The 25,117-nt window shown below is 33.3% G+C and overlaps 1 protein-coding gene and 1 pseudogene across 1 annotated transcript in view; both read right to left on the bottom strand.

Moving 5' to 3' along the window:
- Nucleotides 1-7,415: 7,415 nt before the first annotated feature.
- On the bottom strand, nt 7,416-7,960 carry LOC105858008 (TM2 domain-containing protein 3 pseudogene; annotated as a pseudogene).
- A 7,026-nt stretch (nt 7,961-14,986) lies between these two features.
- Nucleotides 14,987-25,117, bottom strand: part of RASSF9 (Ras association domain family member 9) — a 34,378-nt gene continuing 24,247 nt past the window's right edge. The window contains exon 2 of the mRNA XM_076007128.1: nt 14,987-19,942. Within this exon, the coding sequence (XP_075863243.1) occupies nt 18,682-19,942 (1,261 nt within the window). The 3' untranslated portion in view covers nt 14,987-18,681. The remainder of the gene's footprint in view (nt 19,943-25,117) is intronic.

The following is a 25,117-nucleotide window of genomic DNA, read 5'->3' as shown; positions in this document are numbered from 1 at the left end:
TACTTTTCCTTCCCTCTGCCTGAAATGTTCTATGACCTGTTATTTACACGTTATGTATTTACTCTCTTCATATATCTAAAAAAATGTTACCTGTTCAGCAAGACGTTGAGTGACCATCCTATATAAAATTAGCCATGCTCTTGCAACATGCTTTGATTTCTCATAGCCAGTGTCATCAGCTAACATATTGAATGTTTATTGCCTTATTTTCTATCTCCATTCACTATAATGTAAAGTACATCAAGGTAGGGACATTGTTTTGTTCTTTACTATATCCTCAGAAACAGGTGAGGGCTCAAAAATATGTACTGGACAAGAGAATAAATGAATGTAAAAAGAATGGAATAGTATATTTATAATCTATACTGAAGCATTTAAGGATATTTAAAATCATTTCTAACTATTGTCATTACTTTAATAATTTTCATTTCAGAGTTTGTAGTTTTAATTCTAAATATATTTTACAAATTCAACAATGGGAGTTAAATGTTTGACTTAAAGAGAACATTTTATATATTTATATTTCAGGTTTGTGACTTTGACAGTGTGTCCTTGCCAATTTGAACCTTCAGATGGGACACCAGCCCTAACCAACACCTTGATTACAAACTTGTGAGAACTTCTGAAGGAAAAAAACCCACCTAAGTTGTTTCCAGGTTTCTGATCCAGAGAAACCACAAGATAATAAATTTGTATTGTTTTTAAGCTGCCAAGTTTAGGGGTTATTTGTTATGTTGCAACAGATAACTAATATGGATTGGATAAATGTGCCTGAATTTATCTGGACATAGAACTTGAAAGATAAAATTTTCTGGTATTTCCTAAAGACATTTGGGGAAGGCAGTATAGAAATTTATCATTAGCAAAGTGTAGTTACTTTTAAAATAAATTTTTCTTTTTCTTTCTTTCTTTTTTTTTGTTTGTAGAAGCTTTATTTTTAATAGCCCAAACCTGGAATAAACCAAAATGTCATTCAGTGGGTGACTGGTTAAACAAATTGTGGTATATCCATGCCATGGAATATTACTTAGCAATCAAAAAGAAGCTATTGGGACATTCAGCAGCTTGGGTACAACTTAGGCATTAGGCCAAATACATCAAGCCAGTCACAGAAGCTCATAGACTATATGATTCCATTTACATGACATCTTCAAAATAACAAAATTGTAGAGATGGAGAAGAGATCAGTGGCTGCCAGGGAAGAACTTGTCCTTGTTTCGGACTGATAGCTATGTGCCATGGCGATGTATTGTTAGCAGTAAATTTTCCAGGAGTTCATCAACCTTATACCTAGGTGTGTAAATCTTTACCAGGACGAGAGAAGTTTTCCTCCATTATTTCCTCAATAGATTTTCTATGCTTTTTACTTTTTCTTCTTCTCCCTCAGAGATACTTCTACTTCTTATATTTGGGCATTGTACATTACCACATATTTCTCAGAGATTTCTTCATTTCTCTTAATCCTTTTTTTATTATTGATTGCCTGAATTAATTTGAAAGTCTTGTTTTCAATTCTGAAATTCCTCATTCTTCTCAGTCTAATCTGTTGTTAAAACTTTCCACTGTATTTTGAAATTTCCTAAATGACACTTTTGTCATTTAAAGTATCTATATTTTTAGTGAATTTTTTATTCATGTCTTGAAGTTTTTATTGTTGTTGTTGTTCTTTCTTTGCATTGGTTTTCAACTTTCTCATCAATCTCATTGAGATTATTTGTGATCCATATTTTGAATTCCATATGTGACATTTAAAAATTTTATTTTTGGTTGTACTGCATTACTGGAGAGCTATTGTTATCCTTTGGGCTGCCTAAACACAATGCTTTTTCATATTGCCAGAGTTTTTATGCTGGTTTCTTCTAATCTAGAGCTTCTTCCCTCAGCTCAGAACAGATAGCTTTGTGGTTCACCTGTTCTCATCTGCCAGGAACTCTGCTGTTCAGTGTAGAGAAGAACAGTTACATTGTCCTTCTGCTCATGCAGAGTGGTACCCACTGTGGTGTTGCTGGCAATTTGGGTCAGTTAGATCTCAGACTCTTGGGAGAGTGTTCAGGTGCCAGCAGTGGTGGACTAGGTTAGGGGTAATCTCCAGTTCCCAGACCCCAGATGGCATGCTTGAGTCCTGCTCTGGAAAGATGCTCAGGCAAGAGAGGCTTGGATACTCTGTGGGGCTTTCACACTGCTGTTCCACTGCATCTCCCTATTCCCCTGTGATTATAACAGTCCAAATAGTTACTGGGGGATGTTCATGTGGATGGGTGGGCTGTTCCCCAATCTGTTGCTAACATGTCAGGTAGGGGCAGGGTGGGTCCCTCTCTGTTATGGCAGCATATATGGGTGGCCATGGGGATTTGCTCCCACCTGGGTACCCTGGCATTAGCAACAGCAGCTGCAGTGCAACAGCACTTATCCCAGGAGCATGTGGGAGAGCCTATCCCTGCACTTTCCTTGGCCCAAGAGCAGCATGCTGGGTAGATGCAGCACATTAGGGGCTGGAGCTCCAAATAGTGCTGGCTGTAGTGCTCAGGGCTCAGAAGCCCTTGGGACCCCACTGTGTCTCCTCTCTGGAGCAATGCTGTTCTGCAATCTCTAGGCAGCTCCCTGAGTTAGTCCATAGGCCTGTGCAGCTGGAGGTACCCTCTTGCTAGTTAGATTGCAAGGTCTATGGGGGTAGTGTAGAGCCCTAGGGGTCTCTCACTTGCCCTTTCCCCATGTGGGCACTTCTCCTGGCAATTGGCAATCCAGCTAAGCAGGTCATTTAACTTCCTTTTGCATTGCTTTACATGACTCTTGTCACTTCTCTGGTGAATCTCAGTGCTCTCTCTTAGAGAGGCAAACATCTACTTGCCACTTTCGATACTCTCTATGGGAATTGTGTGTGTTGGCTGCTTCTGGTCTGCAATTTTGGCCCCCTCCCCTATCAAAATAAAATTTTCTTGGTCCTCAATGGCATCATGACTCAGATCTAAGAGCAATCAAAATTTCTTAAAGCTTTTTCATTTTTTTAATATAAGGAGATGTTAGAAAAAATATCCCATAACATATATGTAAAGATTAAATATGCTTTGATTTGATTATTATGCTCAATTGGTTTCCCACATATTCTATTTTATTGTTTCTAAAAGAAGTTTTTTATCTATGGAACTTTCAAATTTCTATCTCTTATAGAGCCTTTTTGATAGTTGATTCTGTTCATTTTGGTTTTGGTACACCCACATCCCAGAGATTATTCTTTGCCTACACAATCTCTCACCTAATTTTATGACCATTTTGTTTTCTTTCTGACTCACTATTGTTTTTCTTTGATGAATTGGAATTTTTTTCTCCACCGTATTCACTTTTTCTCTTTTACTTTATTTAACTAAGACCTTGTATACCAAAAAAACAATGTTAAAGATCACCAAGGCTTTAGGGGTTGCTATTATACTTCAGCAAAAATAATTTAGCACATATGTGTTACAATACAATAGTCGGTCATTTGTAAAACAAGAAATTCAATAAGAGTTACTGTTATGGGAAAAGAGTTGGCTGTAGCTAAAGCTAACAGAATTTAGAAGCCACAAAACCAGCCTCATTAACCTAGAATTTCTGACTCTAAACTTCCATGAAAACAAGTGGGTTTTTAATATTTTGACTCTGAAGGGAATTATGATATCAAGTAAAGATGTTCAGTTTTTAGTAGGTGAGGAGTGAAATAGAGAGTATTTTTATTTTAGAATAATTTTATCATAGAAAGTAATTACTGTGCCCTTTTCTGCTATTGGTGAATTACATTCAATCTCTGTGTAATTAAATGTTTACTGTAACTAGCCCAACACTTCATTTCATTAGATCTGTGAAAGAAAACTACTGTATTACTTTCCCCTTGTCACTTAGTAAGTTACATCTCTGTGTGTAACTATAACCTAGAACTTAATTATGTGTCTTCAATATAATGCAATTCAAACTATTAATTATAATATTTGTCCTTGGAACTCCTTACCATCATCACATATAAGGAAATAAGAAAAGAAAAACAATAGAATGACTTATGCAATCATAAACAACAAAATCAGTTATTTTCTTCTTTCAAGTTATTTCCTACAAAGGAGCTAACCTTCAATTCAGCAGATATATTCTATTGTAAATTATCAACATCCCGAATTCATGTATGTTCAAGTGTTAGTTGGAGACAAGTGAAAAATGATTTAAAGCAATAATTTTATATTACTTAACCTAGAAGGATATCTGATTTGAAATTATTCTTTTAAGAGTTTTTAACCTACATTTGGGTTACTATTCAACCTATTCACTTCAAATGAACATTGTTTTAAAACCCATGGAACACCTTTTGTCTATGAAGAGATTTTGTCTTTTCTGAACTCAGTTATAACCATATATTAATATTTTAGCATATCTCCAGATTGAGATAACAAATTTTACATGTAACACCAACTAGATTATTTCTTGACCTAGGTGTGGGCCTGTAGCTGAGGCAGGCTCACATTTGTGTTGCAGTTGTCTGCTTACCATTACCAATGAAAATATGAATCAACCTTTTAAAGCCAGGACTGAACTTCTCTTGCCATCAATGGAACATATGGTCAAATGACTTTTTTTTAAAAAAAACATTGTACATATAGTATATATGATCATCATAGTGTTAAAAGATAAATTTTGGCACATTAAAATTTTAAAGAGTTTATTTAAGTAGACAATGGAGGAACCCAGGGTGTCAGAGTCACCTTTTGACTCTCCTGAAGGTATATATCCCACTTTGAAATTCTAAGAATTCAACCTTGACTCTTAATTTGTAGAGAATCCACAGTTATTCTTCCTAATTCATTTTAGTTTCCAAGAACAAAACTACTCTATTTGCCAGAAGTAATCCTTCACATGCATTTCGCATTTTATTTTTTTCTTACTTTCTCCAGGACTTTATTTCATTAGTCTTTTCTTTCATATATATGTTTAGTCTTTTCCTACATTATACTTCCTTTCCTTCAGCTTAAAATGTTCATAGCTCTACAATAATATTAAATATCAAATTCCATCAATTCATTTTTTTCTTCCTTAGCTCTCAGACAACTTCTTTTTCAAAAACTAGTTGACACGAACTAACTTCCCTTTTTCTACGTCCATTCTCTCAATCAATAGTAATATGATCTTCATCACATTCTTGAGAGTGATCCTCTAGTCAGCAGTTAACGTCCTTATCAACAAACTTGAAACCTTCCAGTCCTCATTCTAATTGTGTATGAACAGTGGGCCTATTGAGTCTTATTTGACTTCTTTTCTTGTTTAACCTTTAGGATCTTACACTATTGAGTGTTTCTACCAATCTGTGGCCTCTTCCTCAATGTTTATTTTGTTGACTCAGCATTCTACTGTGTGTATTTATTTATTCCACCACTTGACGATCTCATCCATATCCACAGCTTCAATTCTCACTGCAGAGTTTCCTAACCTTGGCTTCACACTGGAAAGGTCTAAAAATTATTAATGGCTAAATCTACCCCCAAGTATTCTGATTTAATTGGCCTGGATGTAGCATGAATATTGGGATCTTCATAATCTTCTTGAAGTTTAAGTCCCCTGCTCTTGGTTTTTGCAATTAATTTTTCAATTCAAACAATGCCTCAAAATTAGCAAATCAGAATCTTCACTATTTTATATGTTCTTGATTATGCTAAGTCCCAATCAATATACAATTCTATATTCTTCTTTTGTCTCCTACCTCCACTATAAGCCAAATTTTCAAATACTTTCCTACAGAGTTGGTTGCAGTGGCTCATACCTATAATCTCAGTGACTCAGGAGGCTGAGGCAAGAGGATCACTTGAGCCCAAAAATCCTGCCACTGCACTCCAGCCTGGGTGACAGAGCAAGACACTGTCTCTTTAAAAAAACAGACAACTTTCCTACAGATGATATTGTTGAGCATATCATATCATATCATATCATATCTTTTCCTCTATAACCTTAGCTGCAGCCACTGTAGCACCTCATTGCCTCCTGCCTAGACTTTTATAATAGCATCTATTCAGTATGTCCTTCTAGAATAATATTCTCAGAAGGATGTCTTCATGTTATTGCCAATTTGTTGATTCCTAAAATTAAAGGAGAGCTTATGCAATGCTTATTTCTCACTTTTCCCAAGTCACTTTCCTTTAAAAAGGACTAGATCCCTTGCATCTTTTGCTCATTCATCCATCTTTTTTATCTCATTGCTTATGCTAGTTTTTTTCTCTCTATGTATAACTTTCCAAGTCCTTCAGGGTCCAACATAAAATCTTAGTCATCATGCATTTCATTTTAAATTTGACAATGTTATACTTGTAAATATGCTTATCCTATTTTGGCCTCAGGTTGGTTTGTTAGTTTTTTAATCTGCAAGGTTGAGATGATAATATCTATCTCTCATAGTTGTGATATGAAATAAGATAATAATTGCAAAGTTCCTAGCTAAAATAGGTCCTCAAAAATGTTAGCTACCTTCCATAACTGATTTTCCCTTCCATATAAACCTTCTTAAAAATTTGTCATGTTACTTTCTATATTATTCTTTAACTTTTTTATAGTTGTGTATTTTCCCTTCTCAGCAAGCTCTTAGAGACTGCAACTCTATCTTGAATCATATTCTTTTGTACCTACCACACTACTTAATATGTATTACATTCGTTGTAGGGCTCATTAAATATTTGTTGAATGGATTTGGCTACATAAATTATGAAGTCTTCTGTTGAAATACAAACCAAAGTCTTGCAAGTCTAAATTGTGAAAGATTTCATGGGAGCTCCTAATTTGTGTCTGAAAAAAAAGCCATGTAACTTTTGATATTTAAAACACATGCACACACAGAAGAAAAACAAGAAAGGAATAAAAATAAAGCAAGAAAAGATAAAAATAACAAAATAATTTCTGAAAATCAAAATGCATATAATCATTCAAAACTAGATACTGGTGTGAGAGAGCCAGAGAAATAATTTTATTCTCTGACTACAATTTTAACCATAAGGAAATGCTGGGAGAAAAATACTTGATGTGCCTTAGTTTCAACATCTTTAAAACATAGGTAAATTGGCTTTTAACTTTCTTTCATATGAGATATGATGGTAAGCTGCTGTCATGAATGAAAGTATGTAATATTTTGAAGTTTTTGTAAAGTTTCAAAGAAACTTTAAAGTGAGATCATCATTGTATATACTATAAATATTGAGCAGGTGTGTTTCTTCCCAGATTTAGAATATTCAATTTATTCTTATAATGTCTTTCTTTTTCAATGTTTCATTTCTTTGTTTTACCTTCATCAAGGCAAGCAAATTACAGATGCTGTACATTAAAAACATATAAATATATCAATCACACCACATCAACGCCTATAGGCAAAAGGACTTTTGCTAAGCATTGCTCCTCTTTGAAGCACATAATCACAGCTAAATGTATAAAGAGCCATCTGTGGTCCAGTGTAGGCAACTCCAATTAGCAAGACTTCTACTAGTATCCATATTTCCAGGTCACTGAAGCTGATAAGCCTGCCGAGGCCTTCTTGCCACCTACCCAGGTAGAAATGACCTGTTCCAAAGTCACTGAGGGCAATGCTTAGAGCCAGAGCAGGTGGTAGATCACTTATAGCCTCCAGTCCAATTGCAGTGCAACATTTTGGGAAATGTACAGTTACACAAGTAATGAAAGTATTCCCCTACTGTTCAGTTGGCAATATAATGCTGCTGAGGACAGGACACCTCATGCAGCCAGTGGAATTGAAACACTCATAAACTGTTTATGAAAGCTACCAGCAAAATTTGCAAGTCATGTTGATGATAAAGTTCTTATGAGATCTGAACTCTTGATCAACACAGGTAACAGAAGGTTTCACTATACATTCAAAAGTGGCAGCCTTCCTGCATGAGAAATTTGTTGTATAGTTTACAAAGTCTGTAGGAAACCTGCTACACAAACCATTGCTTGGCCTCGGCATCACATAAGGTGGGATTTTAGTACTTTAACTGTCTGATAGGAGGTAGTACTGTAAGAAGAAAAGCATCATGCTACAGAGGCAATGGAGGCCACGCAGCAGATACCTATAATTTCTTTTTATTAGTCATGATTTTTTGTTTTCATATCATTCATTATTCATGCTATGATCTACTGTCCCTCCCTTGACTCTCTTTGCTAAATGCACTACCTGAAGTTCAGGTCTATCCAAATTCAGCTTCCTCACCCATCCCTACAGTTGTGTGCTTTAAGTTTCAGACTAAACTTCAAGATGTCTTTATTATGATTAGATTATAATCAATTATTAATTATCTATGATAACTGGTTACTGGCAGAGCCTGGATAAACATTTTGGTTTGGAGATTTGTCACCTTGAGTGAACTCTCCCATGTTGTTTCTTGGGAGTGGAAGAAAAGGTAGATGAGAGAAACAGACAGGCTGACTCTTCACAATGACTCACACTATAGAGGGTAGCCTCACAGATAACTTCTGGAATGTCCCTGTGTCACTCCCCTCTTAAAGATGAAAGAACTGACAAAACCAAGAGCCTCTAGCAACAAACATTTGTTGAGTAAATGAATAAATGATAGGATTTACTTGATGTGGTTTCCATAAAAAAGAGGTGTTTTTATTTTTTTTTCTCTTCCATCATTAAGCTTGGAGTGAATAAATGTATTCACCAAAGAAACATTGTGATAGTGCAAACTCTTAACTACGGAAGCTACTCTTAAATGAGACACATTCAGACAGTTGCTTATAAATCATGAGCAACCTGTCCTGTGATATATATTTACTGCAAAAAAAGCAATGGACAAATATTGAAATATTTAAAATCAATGCTATATAAGGAATGATGCTTCTGTAAAGGTTGGCCAATATTTATAATATTTGGAAAACCATTCCTCTTCTGCTTTAGAGACAGCTGGTATTTTTCTGTAGAAGATACACAGAAAAATGTGAACTGTTTGTTTGGATAAATGAGAAGATACATATCTTCTAATTGTGCCACTGGTTGTCAAATGACTAACGTAATTTGAATGCAATCAATATTCATTAAACATTTGTCAATTGTATGCATTTTTCTACTGACTGAGAATGAAGAGATAGATAAACAAAGATAAAGAAGATACTGCACCTGTCGATTTGTTGTTTCTATGGACATGTGGTGTGAGAAAATTATAATTAACCTGCAGCTGGGTAGATTTTTTTTTTTTAGAGTTAGGACAGCAAGTGTTACATTAGCAGAGAACTGTAAGGAATCCACTTTCCTTGAGGCAACTTGTGGATAGAGAGAAAAGAACACCCTATTGGGAATTTAAAGGTCTGAACTTCAGTAATAATTCCACCATTAACTATCTATAAACCTTCAGTTGTCTGGAATTCTTTTTACTCTTTTGTAACCTGAGGGGTCTGGAGTACATAAACTTTTATTTTTATTTCAGCATATTACAGGGGTACAAATGTTTAGGTTACATATATTGCCTTCGCCTCACCCTAGTCAGAACTTCAAGTGTGTCCATCCCCTAGAGGGTGCACACCACATCCATTAGGTGTGAATATAGCCATCGTTCTCCCCACTTCCACCTGCCCAACATCCAGTGAATATTACTACTATAAACTTTTAAATTCTTCCCAGACCTAATTGGAAAGAGACTATGATAATAGAAAGATGGAATTTTTTGAAAAATACATGGATGGCAAAAATTAATGGGCCTTAAAGACATTGAATATGAGGGTTTGGTAGAGTAAGGAGTCTAATGAGATTCTGAGGAGTCCAATTTGGATACATGATGTCTGGTTAACTGTTCTAGAGAAGTTAACTGTTAACTCTCTCAAAATGTAGCCAAAATGAGGGAAAAGCAGCAGCTAGGGTTATTCACATATTTGACAACTGAGCACTGATTGCCTGGGAAAGCTAAAATCAATCTTTTTTTCTTTTTCCTTTCCTTGACTTGTGTATTCTTGTTCTAACCAACTAGAAAAATTTTCCTGGCATTATGCATAAAACCTGATTACTCACTTAGCATCAAGAAAGCATATACTCTTCAAGCCTCATTTAAGTTGTATCTACAAGGAATGATGAATACTAAGCATGGCCTCTATTGTGATTTTAAGATAGTAGGGTAAAGTTTCAAGTACTGACCACCCACGAGCCTAGGCAATAACCTGGAGATGGAAAATTACAGAGCCAGTTTCAGCTGATACATTTTCCTGATACATTTATATAATGGAAAAATTTGCATAACTATCTTTTGCTTCATTTGGAAATTGGCATCTTGATTGTGTCACTCTTGATGTTGTTTGTTATGAAAATCTGTTGTTAACAATAAAATGTATGCTCTATACTGATAATAATGCATACTTGCTCAAAACAGTTTTTAAAGAATAAAAGAAATCATGCATGCTATAGTATTTTTAGCCAGCAATATGACTCTTTTTCTATTATAATAGATGTTTTAGTCTATGTCTTCCCCCTGAGAATTCCCAACTTGTTCTAGATCACTTTTGATCATTGACAATGATTGTTAATTCATATGTATATAAAATGCTAGTTTTTATAACAAATATTTATGAACTTGATTTCTTTGTTTTGAGAAAAACATAGAATATAAACAATCTGTACTTCTCTCTTGCCATAAATAATAAAATATTACTGGAGAGTAATTTTTCCTGAAAAATAACACAGGTGTTTTTGACAAATTGTCATTTGGTGCCAAGAGATAGTCTTTATGACACATTAATTTACTCATAATAACTTCTCTTAACTTTGAAAATTCTGTGGTCTATTCTGAGATGTTTGGCAATTTCTACTGCCTTTGATCACACTGTCTGTTCTATGAATAGGAAATCTTTTCAATGATCAAATACAGTGCAATTTTATCTTGTCTTATTAGGTTTCATGAAACTTTTGGTTGTTGCCCCAAATTATGTATAAACACATGGTTATCCTTCAAGGAAGAATGTATGGATTACTTACGAAACTTGTATTATATTTCATCTTATAGCTCTATTTCTGTTCTCTATTTAAACACAAACTTTTTATTTCAGCAATGAACTATAATAAAATATGTTAAGTGAACTTTTATGATGTAATGTAAGTAGTATAAATACCCAACTGAAATGACAATGAGATGAACAGGTAGATCTTCTATAAATAATTCCCAAGAGCTGACACAGCTACTCTTCAAGGTGTGCATTTATACTTCTTTTGATGGAAATATAATGGTTCATCCTTCTTTTATTGTCATTAATGTAGTACAAAGTAATAAAATCAAGAAAATATTGTACTAATAATAGTTGACATAATAATGAAACCTACTCTATACAAGTTGAGATGCTAAGTATTTTTCATGCTACATGTGCTACAACTAAAGCATTCCAATAGTCAAGTATTATTATCATCTCAATTTTCCAGCTGACAAAATTCATACACAGAATAACTGAATAATAATTTGGCTAAAATCATGCAGGTAACAAGGGCTTCAACCCAAAGTTGAACTGAATTGCTCTGTCTTTTCGAAGGAGACCTCTCTTCTCTATTTTGCAGAAGAAATTGCATTTAATTTGAGCCAAGAAAAACAATTTTTGACAGTTTATTATTCTTAATATGCAAGCCTCTTAATGGCATTTTAAACAAAAAGTGTATAAGACACAGAAAAAGTATCTGTAGTACTCATATGACAAAAGGAATTCCCACAATGGCCTAATTTTTTCTTTCATTTTTCACCTTAGAATTAAACACTATTTAAAAATGACACAATAAGCTTTCTGTCTTTGGGCACCAGCAGTCTCTGGAACAGCCTTTTAACAAATTTCTGTTTCCAGATCACCCTTGGCTGAGGACCTAGTACTTTTTATGTCTTTTCCAAGCCAATGAGTTCTAGTGATCACCATGGTAATGCTTGCTCTTCATACTCCTTCACTTTAGCTTGGTAAAGGCTATAATCACCAGCTTTGCTAGAATTCATAAACTACACTCTAACACTGTTGCTTTAAAATCTTTTGACTATTTTAACACACAAAAGTTGGCACTGCTATCCAGACCTCCTCAATCAAATTCACCAGGGTGAAGTTCAAGAATCTGTATTTTTAATAAGCATCCCTTGTCTGTCATGGAGGCAGATTTGGGAATTATCTCAGAAAGACTTATGACTTGGATTGACCCAAGAATTAAATCTCCAACTCAGGACATTTTCCTCCCTAGTTGGTCCTACTTTTGAATGATAAATCCTAGTTAGCATCACTACCCCCATTTTATGTGAAATTGCCGATCCTCACAGTATGTGACATTTTTGCATTTTTATAGTCCTTGGAAAGACTACCACAGAAGTAGGGTGGTTTGGGTGGATGCTGAGAAAGGGATATATAGCTCCTGCTATCCACCATTGGGCTCTTTCCCCTAAAGGTAATTTAGAGTTTTGGTCAAAGACCTATATATGGCAAACGAAAACATCACTGAAAATCACCATGTCATACACCTGAATCTACTAGAGGACAGTGACTCATGCAAATTTCATATATGTACAAGATGATATTAACATTTCAAAATCTTAGTTTCAGTTCTGAAAAGGTATAACACTTTCTCTGGTTTTTCATCTGAGGCATGACAAATACTACCTAGGATTAAAAAAAAAAAGCTGAACTTTAAAATTAGGATTTGGAATGGAAAAATATTATCTTGAGTGTATATTTGTATGAGTACCAGTGTATTTGTGCTGAGAGAGAGAAAAAGGAAAGAGGTAGCATTTATTTTGAATATAGTATGTAAGCAATGTTTTACCCATGATAAAAGTTTAACTTTTCATTACTTACCAATAATAAGAATTAACATCTATAGAATAATTCTTAAGTGGCAGGAATTGTGTTTGCCCTTTACATATAATTTTACTAACATTTATTGGCAAATATTAGGTACTAATCTCTGTTAAGTACTCAAGAGATAAAAATAAATAGTACAGGGTATTGGCCTCCCCACCTCTATTTCCAGGATAGTTTTTTCTGTTCTGGAAAAACAAATGATGTTCTTTTTTCCATGGCCATATAGTGTTTAATCATGACTCTTCTGTTTATCATGGCCAATAATAACAACCCTACAGCCTCACCCTAACTAATTTGGAAAGAAATGAGAGATAAGAGTAAAAACATTGAGAGAAGCAGAGGTTTGAATTTTAACTTCCTCCTTTTTCAGTTAGTATTCTACCTAAATTTAACCTTGTTTAGGCTCTACCAAGGATAAAATAGAAAGAATAGAGCCATAAACAAGCAAACAACTATATTTGTTGTGCTCATACCAAACCCATTGAATGTGTTATCTTACATAATTTAACTAAGCTGAAAAGGACTTAAAGGATTATCTAGTTTAATTTTTAAAATTTTTCCTTTTTTTCTTTTAAATTATTTTATAGGTAAGAATATTGACATCCTGGGATTAAAATAGTTTGTTTACAGCATTCGGCTTTCCAGTTCCAGTTAATTGATCTTGTCATTAATCATCACTCTTTAGCTGTTTGAAGTTTATGAAAACCTCTAATGAGCTCAGAAGAATATCATATATAGGAAACATTATTAATATTTTTAAATTATAACAAGTCTGTATCTTGAAATATGTTTATGGTAAAAAGAAATATGTAATGGCCCAAATCATTACTTTAATATGAAACTGGTAGCAAAAACTTTGCATTTCCATTTTCATATGTATTTGCCTTTTGGTACTCAGGTTTTAATTTTTTTTAAGATAGCTAGTTTATATACAAATTAATTGATTTATTTTTTATTAATTAATAAAATTAATTTATTTTAAATTAGACTTTACTATTGTATGGTCTTACAACTGTCAATATTATTAATAATATTTACACTTTTTAATAATTTGTACTTAAATAACACCCCAGAACTTACCTAACTCTTCTTCTGTTAATTGGGCTTTTAACTTGCTAGTATACATAAGGCTAAGCCCAATACCTTCATGCATATGTTTTCACAAGTTTTGGACTATTTTCTTGCTATTCATTATGAGCTATAGGAGTACTAATTGAAAGCTTTGAAGAATTGCTGATCTATGTTAGTATTTCCAAATTACTTTCCAATGTGTTATACCAATCTCCATAAGTAAATCAGGGGAATACTTATCAGAGAAGGCTTTTTCATTCATTTTATTTTCAAATGGAAAGTTCTTCAATAATATGAATGAGTGGCACATAATAAAAATGCACAAATTCTAATGATATCAAGAACATAAGAACAAAATATTAAATTCCCAGCACTATGATACTTACAGAGCAGAGTCATTATGAACATATTTAGTAGGTATGACAACTAGATTTTTGCTTTTCTCTTTGATCATTGTCTGATTTTTTTTTTTTTTTTTTTTTGTGAGGGGGACATGACCATCGCATGATTTTTCTTTTTTAACTCATAATACTTTCAGGGATTCTGCTGAAACTTATTTTACTAAGTGGATAAAGTAGGGTGCTCTTTAATAATGATGTTTACTTTGTTTTATTATCTTAAAATCAAATAGTCCTGGGAACAATGACATGTGTCTGTAGTCTCAGCTATGCAGGAAAATCACTTGAGCCCAGCAGTTCCAGGCCAGCCTGAGCGACATAGTGAGACGCTGATGCTTTCACCTTACAGCTTATGCCTTTTTTATGTTTACTTTGTTCAGTCTGATGACTATGTGTCCTGAGGTTTGCCTCTTTGCGATGAATCTCCCAGGAGTCCTTTGAGCGTCCTGTACGTGGATATTTAGACTTCTACTAAGGCCAGGGAAATTTTCCTCAACTATTCCCTCAACGAGGATTTCCAACCCTGATATTTTTACATTAGAGTGATTTCATTCTAGAAAGCAAGACACCATAACATAAAATCAGCTCTTCATTATAAAAGTTAGGGAATTCTTCCACAAAAAATTGGAACAAATATGTATGAAACCTAATAAAAAGTTTTGTTAGATCTTGCTATACATTTATATTGTCATGTAATAATAAGTGATCTTAAAATAAGTTGTGAGTTAGCTTAGCAATTATATAATTCTAACTAATATAAAACTTATTTTTAATATAGCCAAGTAACACACCCAGAAAAACAATATCACATGAAAGGTACAATTATTGCTTTTATTATTTGGGACCAGTTACAACTTGAAGAAATGATATATACTTTATAGTTGTCACATCAGGTTTATCAAACCAATCAAGAAGTATGAAAAAATAGCCTAAATATTTAAGAGCTCTATATCATAATTAAAAAGTATTTGTCACTAGAAAAATGTTTTCAATTGAACAATAATCCTACTTTGAAAAATTATAAAATGCAGCCACAGAGATATATTTTGTCACATATAGATGTTTAAATAAATATAAAAATAAATGTTTAATGGATTAGATTAACTTCTACACACTGATGAGGGGTCATTTATTATTTTACTGAAGAAGAAAAATAAAATAGATATTTTATTGAGGATATTTCTAAGTTATTTTGAGTGTCTACCACTTAAAACCCAACTCTAAAATATATTTTTTTCTTGTAAGCACACAATTCAGAGAAAAATTCTACAATTTAACCATTAAATTGGCTAATAAAAATAATATTTGTGTTGCTTGAAATCCATAATTCTGTGAATTACAAATAAAATTAAAAAGTGATGCCACATGAAAAAATTCATAGTAATATTAGTGCCTCCCCCAAAACAATTACTGATGTCTTAAGTCTGCTAAAATGCCTAATCATGTACAAAATGCACAAGCATCATTTACCATGTATAAAAATACACACGCAAAGCTGCAAACCTCTAAAATTTAGTAATTCAATTCAAAAATTGAGTAGAGGGGCAAAGAACTTGATAGGAATGAGTAAGGTTAATAAGATAGTTGATAAAGTAATATGATAAGAATCCATTGAGAGAGGGAAGTTGGATAAGTACATAAATAAATATAAACTAAGCCACAATGTAAATGCTTCTCTATGAGAAGTATCTAAACTATTTGTGGATTCAGAGATAAAAGATTATAATTGATTGAATGGAACACAAACAAAAGAGCTAGCACATTAAAAAGATTGTGAAAAAAAGATAGGGTTTCAATGTATGGCAGATGAAATAAAGAGGAATTCCATGTGGAAGGATGAACAAGGAAGAACTCACGTCTTGTTACAGAAATGAAGAATAGTTGCCTTTGGTTTGCTTCATTTAGCTGCATGTGGCAGTTTCATAGTTAATCTGTCAGGTTACTCAAGCATTTATAAATATTTTAAAGTTTCTCTAGGTAGTAAAACATTAAACTTTCTATGAAATCTTATATTTTAACTCTAATTGTCACTTAATTTAATAACAAATAGCTCAGTATACAGACATGCAGGCAGTGTATTTTAGTATTTCTATTTGTATTAACATATAACTATTAGATTTACCATGGTAACTGGTGAAGGAATTTAATCTTAAAGAATGCAATGATCAAAAGCGCAAATACATTTATACAACTGAAGAGCAAATAGAAATTCCAAAATAAATTTAAAAACCAATGATCTTGCTATCTACCAAGAGTTTTAAACATTATTTACTCTAAGATACAGAAGAATATACCTTTAAGATGTATCAATGTGTTTAACTGTACAAAAGCTAAACTTAATTCAAAATTTCTAAAATGATATGATCTCTCCAGTCCTATTTCTATCAAAACCTTTTTTGAATTCAGATAATTAGTCCAATGGATAAGCAATGCTCTTTTCATTGTTTTCATGCTAAAGATAAGAGTAATCCAAAGAGATTACTTTGCTTTAGGAAAATAACATTATAATTAGTTTATCATTTATCTTGATCTTCTGAATTTAATCCCCATTAGTGAACAATGAGTATGTCAATAGCTTACTATATTGTTGAATGATTTTATGGGCTATTAGGCAGGTGAACTTCCTTTCACAGATTCAATTCCTTCTTTTTGAAAAAGTATAAGCCATGTTAGCATTATTACTCTTGGTAACTGTACTTCCACACAAATTCCTACTTTTTTTACCAGCCAAATTCCAATTTGGCCTGCAAATGTCTTGGTGGAAGAAATGAAAACATAAATGCTCTCCCAAAGTGAAACACTAATGACATTCTAAATATCTTTCCAAAAATGGGTGAAAAGACTGAGGATGGAGGAATAAAAGAATAAGTTAAGAAAATTTAAGAAAGAATAGATTAAGGAAGATCAGCTAAGAAGTTGGTTTTAAAAATTAAATACCTTTCAAATTTTGAATGTCAAAAAAATCCATTGAAACCTGCACTACAGTATGCATAATAAAAGGGAATAAATGAGAAATACTGAAAATCTTAACTAGTATCCACATCTCAAAACAAAGTAAAATAATATTTCAACTTACACGTGCACTGACATACAAGAAAGGTGTAGCTAAAGAAAAAAATAAACTGCAGCAATATTTAGTTAACAGCACAATAAAAAGATAAAATTGTTTTCAATATGATTGCATCATAAGTTCATGGGTAAAAAAGTAAAGAAAAGGAGGGAGGGGGAGAAGTAAGGCATGGAGGTAGGAAAAGAGGAAGAAAGGCAGACAGACAGAAAAGAAGAAAGGAAAGAAGGAAAAAGGAGAAAGGAAATTCCTAATTAAAAACCAAGCAAAACCAAACATCATCAGTCAGTATAATGACTATCAGTCAAGATATGACCTAAACAATTCATTCAATTATTTGGATTTTTCCTAGCATGTTTGGGATGGTTCTACTACTTTTTTAAGCACTAAGCTTCTTTAATTAAGCACCTTAGATGAAGTACTAAGAAGACAATCTGAGTTATAGGGTAGCAGAATAAAAGTCCATGCTAATAATTAGGGCACACACAACTCTAATCCACACAAAGGACCTCAAATTTCCTCACTGCAACTTTTGTAGATGTGGCATAAATAAACAAGACAATCACTGATTTTATCTGTAACCCACACTGTCCCTCAAAGAATGAACCTGCACAGAATATTGATTTGATCAGAGGATCTGCATTGCCAGATAGCAAAGCTCATGCATAGCTCTTAATAATTTTAGTCTTCTTAGAAAAACTGCTGTTTGTATGCAGCACTTGGCCCTGCCTCATCTATACCTCTGACTCCCTGTCAGTATTTATAACATATCCCAACAGCAGCCCTTTGCATGGGCTTAAACAGGGAGAAGGGTTCAGCAAGTGACAAGCATGACCTTTTGGACAATCTAAGGATCAATTAAAAGAACTAAGATTTGGATTAACATAGTTACAACACAGTAGTTGTCATGTACTCTACAGATTTAAAAACTCTAATGATACAGTATTGAAAAAAGATATCGCAACACATTTTAATTTTACTTCTTCATGTGTGCTTTGAATATTTTGACCGTCCAATATTGAGAATTGTTTTTAAGTTTATATAAGTCCTTCTCCATAGAAGCTGTGAGATTATCATATAATTCTCATCAGATTATTTCTGTGTTATACAACTATTTATTATAATGCATTCCTAATAAATAGTTCATTGTTTGAGCTTGTAATAATTAAAGCCCTGTTGGAAATCTTACATCAAAAACAAACAAATTTCTCTAGTTTTTATTAACTACTGAATACTGTAACATGCTTTACACTTTTTCAGAGAGTCACATTTAAAATAAAGTTTCCTATTAAATTAAAAAAAAAAAAAACATGGACAACATTAAAAAACGTCAGAAAGAAGCCATTCATATTATGTTGACAACAGCACCGTATCTCCTACAGCTGTTTCCGAGTCCTGACTGTGGTTGGAGCTGATACCAGTGTCCGAGTCTGTGTCGTTTGTATACACATTAAATTCTCTTTGAGTAAAGGGAGGAATCTCCCCACTGCTGTTGGGAACCTGAGATTCCTTCCCTCTGTTTTCCTGTGACTGGGATCCATCTTTGTTGCTAACGTGAAGTGAGTTGAACTCCTTTGCCAGGAGTTCATATTCTTTTGCTTTCATCTGAAGCAATGAGTCACTGTACTTAATCTCTTTCTGGATGCCACTCAAATGAGAGTGGATTTTCAAACCGGCTTTCATGCTTTTCTCCAAATCACACTTAACGCTTTCTAAATTACAGCTTTCCAGTTCACTGGCAGCTGCCCCTTCTGCATCTTCATTTATTTCACTGCAGACACTTTTTACCTCTTTTTCTATTTCAGCAGAGAGCTTATCAATGAGCATTCGGTAATATTTCAGTCGTTCTTCCAACTGTACAATTCCATCACTTTCGTTCAAGTCCTCCAGAATCTGGCTTTCTTCATACTGCATGTCTAGCTTTTGATCAACTTCACCGAGACTGGGCATTAAATATGCATCCTGAACATAATTCTCTCCATCATTTTCTACCCGATCCAGGTGGAACTTAGCTTCACACTTTTCTATTTCCATATCCAGCTCTTTCATTCTCTTGACCTGCTGATGAATTGTATGGTCCTGGGAAATTATCAGATGAACTAATGTCTCCATGTTATCTCGATCATGGGAAACTGTGTCCTGCTTAATTTTAGCCAGTTTCCGGAAAGTTTTTCTGACTATTCTTTTTTGTTTATCTGGTGGTAATGTCTTCATGTAATTTGCTGGGCTGAGCTCCCACGGTTTTTCTGTGTGTTGCACTAATTTGGTTTCAGCTGTTCGCCACAAAGGAACTGGAAGAAAAGCATCTGCTTTGACCAAAACAAACTGCATATTGGGCTGCTCATCTCCCCATGCTTTCCAAAGCTTCAGGATTCTAGTCAGTGGGGGAAGAGCCCGTTCTGAGCCTCTCCACTTCTCTATGATACAGTAATCATTGGGCTTCCCCAGAAGAAATCTTTTCTCTCCAAATGTAGTCTCGTGTTCCTCAAGCAAAGCCTGGATGACATCAGCAGAGGTGGTGCGTTTGGTTAACCCACAGACAATCTTCTCTTCTTGGCAAACCCAAACCACAATTTCCTTCTCTTCTGAATCCATGTCTTTAGTTGGAGATCTGAAAGAAAAACAAAACACATTATATTTCTGTCATCACCTTTGTAAACTCAGAAGGATGGTTTAACATTAATACCCTTTCTAGATTTTACCATTCATAAGAGAGGCATTTTGGTGTTGAGATTACATAAGAAGCAGAAGATTTACAGCAAGGGGGAAAAACATAGAAAGTATCTTAATTTCCTTTTTATTTCCTAGTGTTCTCTGGAAAGAGTAAATTTCCATCAAAGATAACTGAGGCTATTTTATTTTTAGAAGTCAGACACAATATAACCACAGTTATAACTGCTAGAGTTGAGACAATAATCAAAGAAGAGATGAATAAGAGGAAGTTGAATAAGACTAATTTTGCTGAAGTCTTCAGACTAGAAATGGAGCATGGAAGCATATGTAGGTAGGGTGGAATGATACTAAAGTCATATTGTCAAAAACAGTTCAATATGCAAAACAGTCATTCTTTCATTGAACAAATATTTACTGCATAGCAACTATGTGCCAGACATATCTGAATATAATAAGGATATAATCATAAACAAAAAGGAACATAGATGTGAATATGTAACTGATATAATACCAGATAGTAGTAAATTCTATAAAGAAAATGAAACTGGATTAAGGGATACAAAAGGACTTGGAAGAGGTGTGGTCTATTTTATTTTAGAGTGTTTAAGAGAGGCTACCTTAAGGAAGTTACATTTGAATAGGGACATAAATTGTTGAAAAGAGGTAATCAGAGATCGAAGAGATGAATTTCATAAAAAGTGAACAGAAGGATAAGGACAGGATAATGTAGTTAAGGACAGTGAATGTAGTTAGAGGCTGAGGATAGTGGAGTTTGGAGTTGCTGGCAATGGGAGGGAGAGATCAAACACCAGGCAAGGGAGGTTGAGGAGAAAGTCAAACCTTTGCAGTCCGTGATAAGGCATTTGTGTTTTATTCTAATTTTAATGGAATGCTATTAGGAAGTTTTAAGCAGAGGAGGCATAGAATCTAACTTATGCTTTACATATATCTGGCTTTTGTGAAATAGACTATAAAAAAGGAAAAAGTAGAGGCAGGAAGCCTATTGCAGCATTCTAGGAGGAAGATGATGATTTCCTCAACTAGGTTTTAGCAGTACAGATATTAAAAAGTGATCAGAGTTAGCATATATATATATATATATATATATATATACACACACATTTATAAATATATAAATATATATACACACATATATGTGTATATAGATATGTGTGTATATGGGCTTAATAGTACTTTTCTCTGTGGTGTAGAGGGATAGTGGGGGGAAAAAACAGTTTTCAGTTTTCTGGAGGAAAAAAACAGGCAGTAAAAAAAGCAGGGGAAATTCCATGATTTCTAGGCTAAACCTATTGGAGAATTTTTAAGATCATATTTTCCTTTATGGCTATAGATCAAATTGAGTGTGTCTTTTGTAATATATCTTTAAAAGAATGCTAAAAATTAATGATGTGAAATGAATTATACTGCAATATGATTTATGGTGACAAGATTTTTTGAGTAGTAATTGGCTTGTTATGAAAGTTAAGTCAAAATCATTTATCACTTTATGTAGTACCATCAAAGCATATGACTCCACGAAGCACATACCAAAGAAAATTTCCCTGGCTTCTAGAATCTTTTAAAACATTTAGAATGTAAAGTATTTATGGTTTAGTAGCAAGAATGACTAATTCTATGGTATTATCTTTATTTTAAATGAGCTAATTATTATTCTTTGATCACTGACTCCGTAAGTTCAAAAAGTGATTACTAAAGGCGAAAGAAAAAATGACACCATGTAACATAAAAGATTATGTCCAGTTTTTAACAGAGAGTACCCTGTAAAATTTAAGTATTTAATTGTAGCAAGTAAAATTTTATATGTGATTACTCAAAAAGCCACTCAAAAAGTGATTATTATGATTCTCTTATAAAATACTTTGCATTTAATGACTCAGTATGGAATAATATATTTTGAAGTAAATGCAATATTTTGACAATGTTTAAAATTCATCATTTAATAATTCTAAGCAGCAAGACAGTAGGTTAGATTTTAGGATAATAAGGTTATTTTCATATTCTAATTAGCAGAAAAAAAATACACAAATATATGTTAAACAAAAACAAGTAAGTCCTCAAAATAACTAACACTAACTACTGTCTGTGTTATGCCTGTATGGCACAAGTAAGCTCCGAATAATTCCTTAATTTGATATATTTTAATCATGTATATACAATCCTCAAAATTAATATAAACTTTTTTTACACCATGTAGTTGGTTTACTTACTGTAAATAGAATAATTTGAAAAGCAGTAAACCATTCCCTATGCACTTACTGCATGTTAAATTGCCACTAATTTCAATATAAACTTTTTAAATAATGGTAAAAATAACAAAATTAAATAGTTGTCATAATTATCAACTTTATAACATAATGCTAATATCTATTTTAAAACAAAGGACATCTTTAATTTTATGTTATGTTTTAGTGTTTAAAGTTAAACTCTAAAAGGTCCTATTAAAAATATGCAACTATTATATATCTATAATAATTTAAAATAAAAATTAAAAAAACAATAAATAGAATTAAAGATAGAAACTGTCAATTGTAAGATACTGAAAATGTTCCAGGCACTGTTCAAATCTATGGCATGTATTAAGTCATTTAGTTGTCACAATTCTGGATGATAGGTAATAATTTTATCCCCATTTTACAGATAAAGAAATTGAAGCACAGAGGTTGTTAGTAAATTGCCTGAGATCACACAAGTGGTTCAGTGAAGATTCAAAATCAAGCCAGAAAATTAGCTCCAGAGTCTGCAATTCTAACCACTATACTATAAAAACAAGTTCATAAATCTGATAATTTAGACATGTGGATTAAATTAGATACAAATAAACTACTTTTTAAAGAATAACTTTATAACATAAGTTAGCCTTTGATAGTAGTGGACACACTGTGCCCCATTAGAGCACACAATTGTTCAAGGAAGGACTCTTCTCAATGGCCAGCCGTGGAGAGAAGTGTACAGGAATTGTTACCTTCTGTGCTTTAAGAAAAATCAATCTCATTCCTGAGCTGATGTAGTAATAAAAGGCTTTTGGCTGGCCTGGGATCTCCCTTAGCTGATAAAACTTTCTTATATTCAAAAGCCCTTACTGTTGTCTCTCTTAGAGCAGTCCCTCTGTCCTGTTCTCTTTTCTGGTTGGGAACCAGTGGTTCTGGGTCTGCAGTTAAGGATGACACATGTTCTATAAATTCTTCAGGCCTACATTAGAGCTGTGAAGAAGACTGGGAAACAGGAAGCAGAGAATACTTTTAAAGAGCATAATAATAATAATGTTGTACCTGGCAATGCCCCAATAATTCCATGACCCCTACTCCCACTGGAATCCTTCCTGCTTTGGAAGGATCAAAGTCTTATTTATTGTGGGCTTCCCCTGGAGATCTGCTAGCTTTCAGTTCATGTGGACAATGTAGCACTAGCCACTAATGGGCATAATGTACATTAATTGTTATATATGAAAAAAATGAGTGCCTTTATTAATAACCTTACAATCTGACTGGATGCAAACTTTTTCTTTTTAATTTTTTTTAGGTCTGCCCTAAATATCCTTGTATTTTCTCAGGTCAGCTATTTGTAAATATTTTGAGATATTTTTACAACATTCAAACCAAATAATATTCAAAACTCCTGTCACTTGACTGAACACATTTTTTAAAGGTAATAGCCATTCATTGTGGAATATAGGCAATACGTCTTCCACAACTAGTATATGCTTCATTATGTCTAGACTCTACTTTATAGTAGACTTATAATTTTGAAAACCTTATTTATTTTATAATATGGCTCTGAGTTTCTATTCATTCATTTGACAAATATTTGCTGAGCACCTCTTCAGTGGCTGGCATTGTCATGGGAAACTTGTATGATATAAAGACATGTATGATTTATAAGACAGAGTCTCTGGCTTATTGTGAAAAACAGAGCTAGGGTTGAGAAAGGGACATTTTTTAGTGTCAGTTCTAGTGCTAAGTTCTGTATTACACTGGTGGTACCCAAATGTTAGACTGATACATATTTATGACCCTCAACATCATTTCATAAAGTTGAAAAGACAGCATTCAAGAGAATACAGAATAAATATTCTTCAAAATTAAACCAATTTAGAAATCTTAAATAATCATCACTTTATAGAAATAATTATTTCCATTTGGTTACAGCCCCATGCAAACCTAGTCATCTGGTATAAAGAATTTAACACTAGAACTGGGACTAAATAAAATGTTACCTTTCAAACCTTTGGAAATTTACCATTTAGTAGAAATAATGACATCTACAAACACAAACAAAACAGAAAGTTAAAAATACAAACCTAGACTAAATAACTTGGTTTCTTAAGTAATATAATGTAACAAACAGTTCTTACCTAATGGATTCTAATCTAGTAGTTGAGAAACATAACCTCCAATTCTAAGGCAAGAGGGCATTGCCATTTCAAAATAAGAATGCATACATATACTGCATGCCTAAAAATACTTATTTTGTTTGGCTTTGCTTTACTTGGCTTTTGTGTGTGTTGGAGGTGAGCAGATAAACGTTTCAGTAGATCTTAAAACTGTCCAGATAACATGCTGTAGTCACACAAAAACTGAAAACTCATACAGCTTTATTCTGTTTTTTAATTTATAAAATCTGATATCCCAATAATTCAATTCTATTTTCTGTTCTTATCCCAGTGTTTTAGTTTCATTTATAAACAACCTGTCAATTTGATTAATATTATTTTCTTCAGCTTACCATACTCTGCTCTTAGTCAAGGTTTTTCATAGCTTATCTTAATTTTTTCCTGTGTATTGGAAATATGTTTGTTGATACTATTTCCGATCCAATGAAGTTATTTTTATTTTAGACATTTCTTGGCTTTGTGTATCCCTAAAGTTAAGAACTTATGTATATGGTTTTTACTAATATTATCCCAATTTTACAAATGAGAGAACTGAGGAAGGAGAGGATAAGTAACTTGCCTAAAGTCCCAATGCTAGGAAGTAGGAGTGTTCCTTCTAGATCTGGCAATACATGCTAACTACAACTATTCCCTGAAAATAAATTACAATAACCATTATGACTACAAATATTACAAATATTTCCTAATTTTTATGAACTGATT

The sequence above is a fragment of the Microcebus murinus genome, chromosome 10 (genome assembly GCF_040939455.1).
Source record: "Microcebus murinus isolate Inina chromosome 10, M.murinus_Inina_mat1.0, whole genome shotgun sequence".
Taxonomy (NCBI): Eukaryota; Metazoa; Chordata; class Mammalia; order Primates; family Cheirogaleidae; genus Microcebus; species Microcebus murinus.
This window is presented reverse-complemented; position numbering and strand designations above follow the sequence as displayed.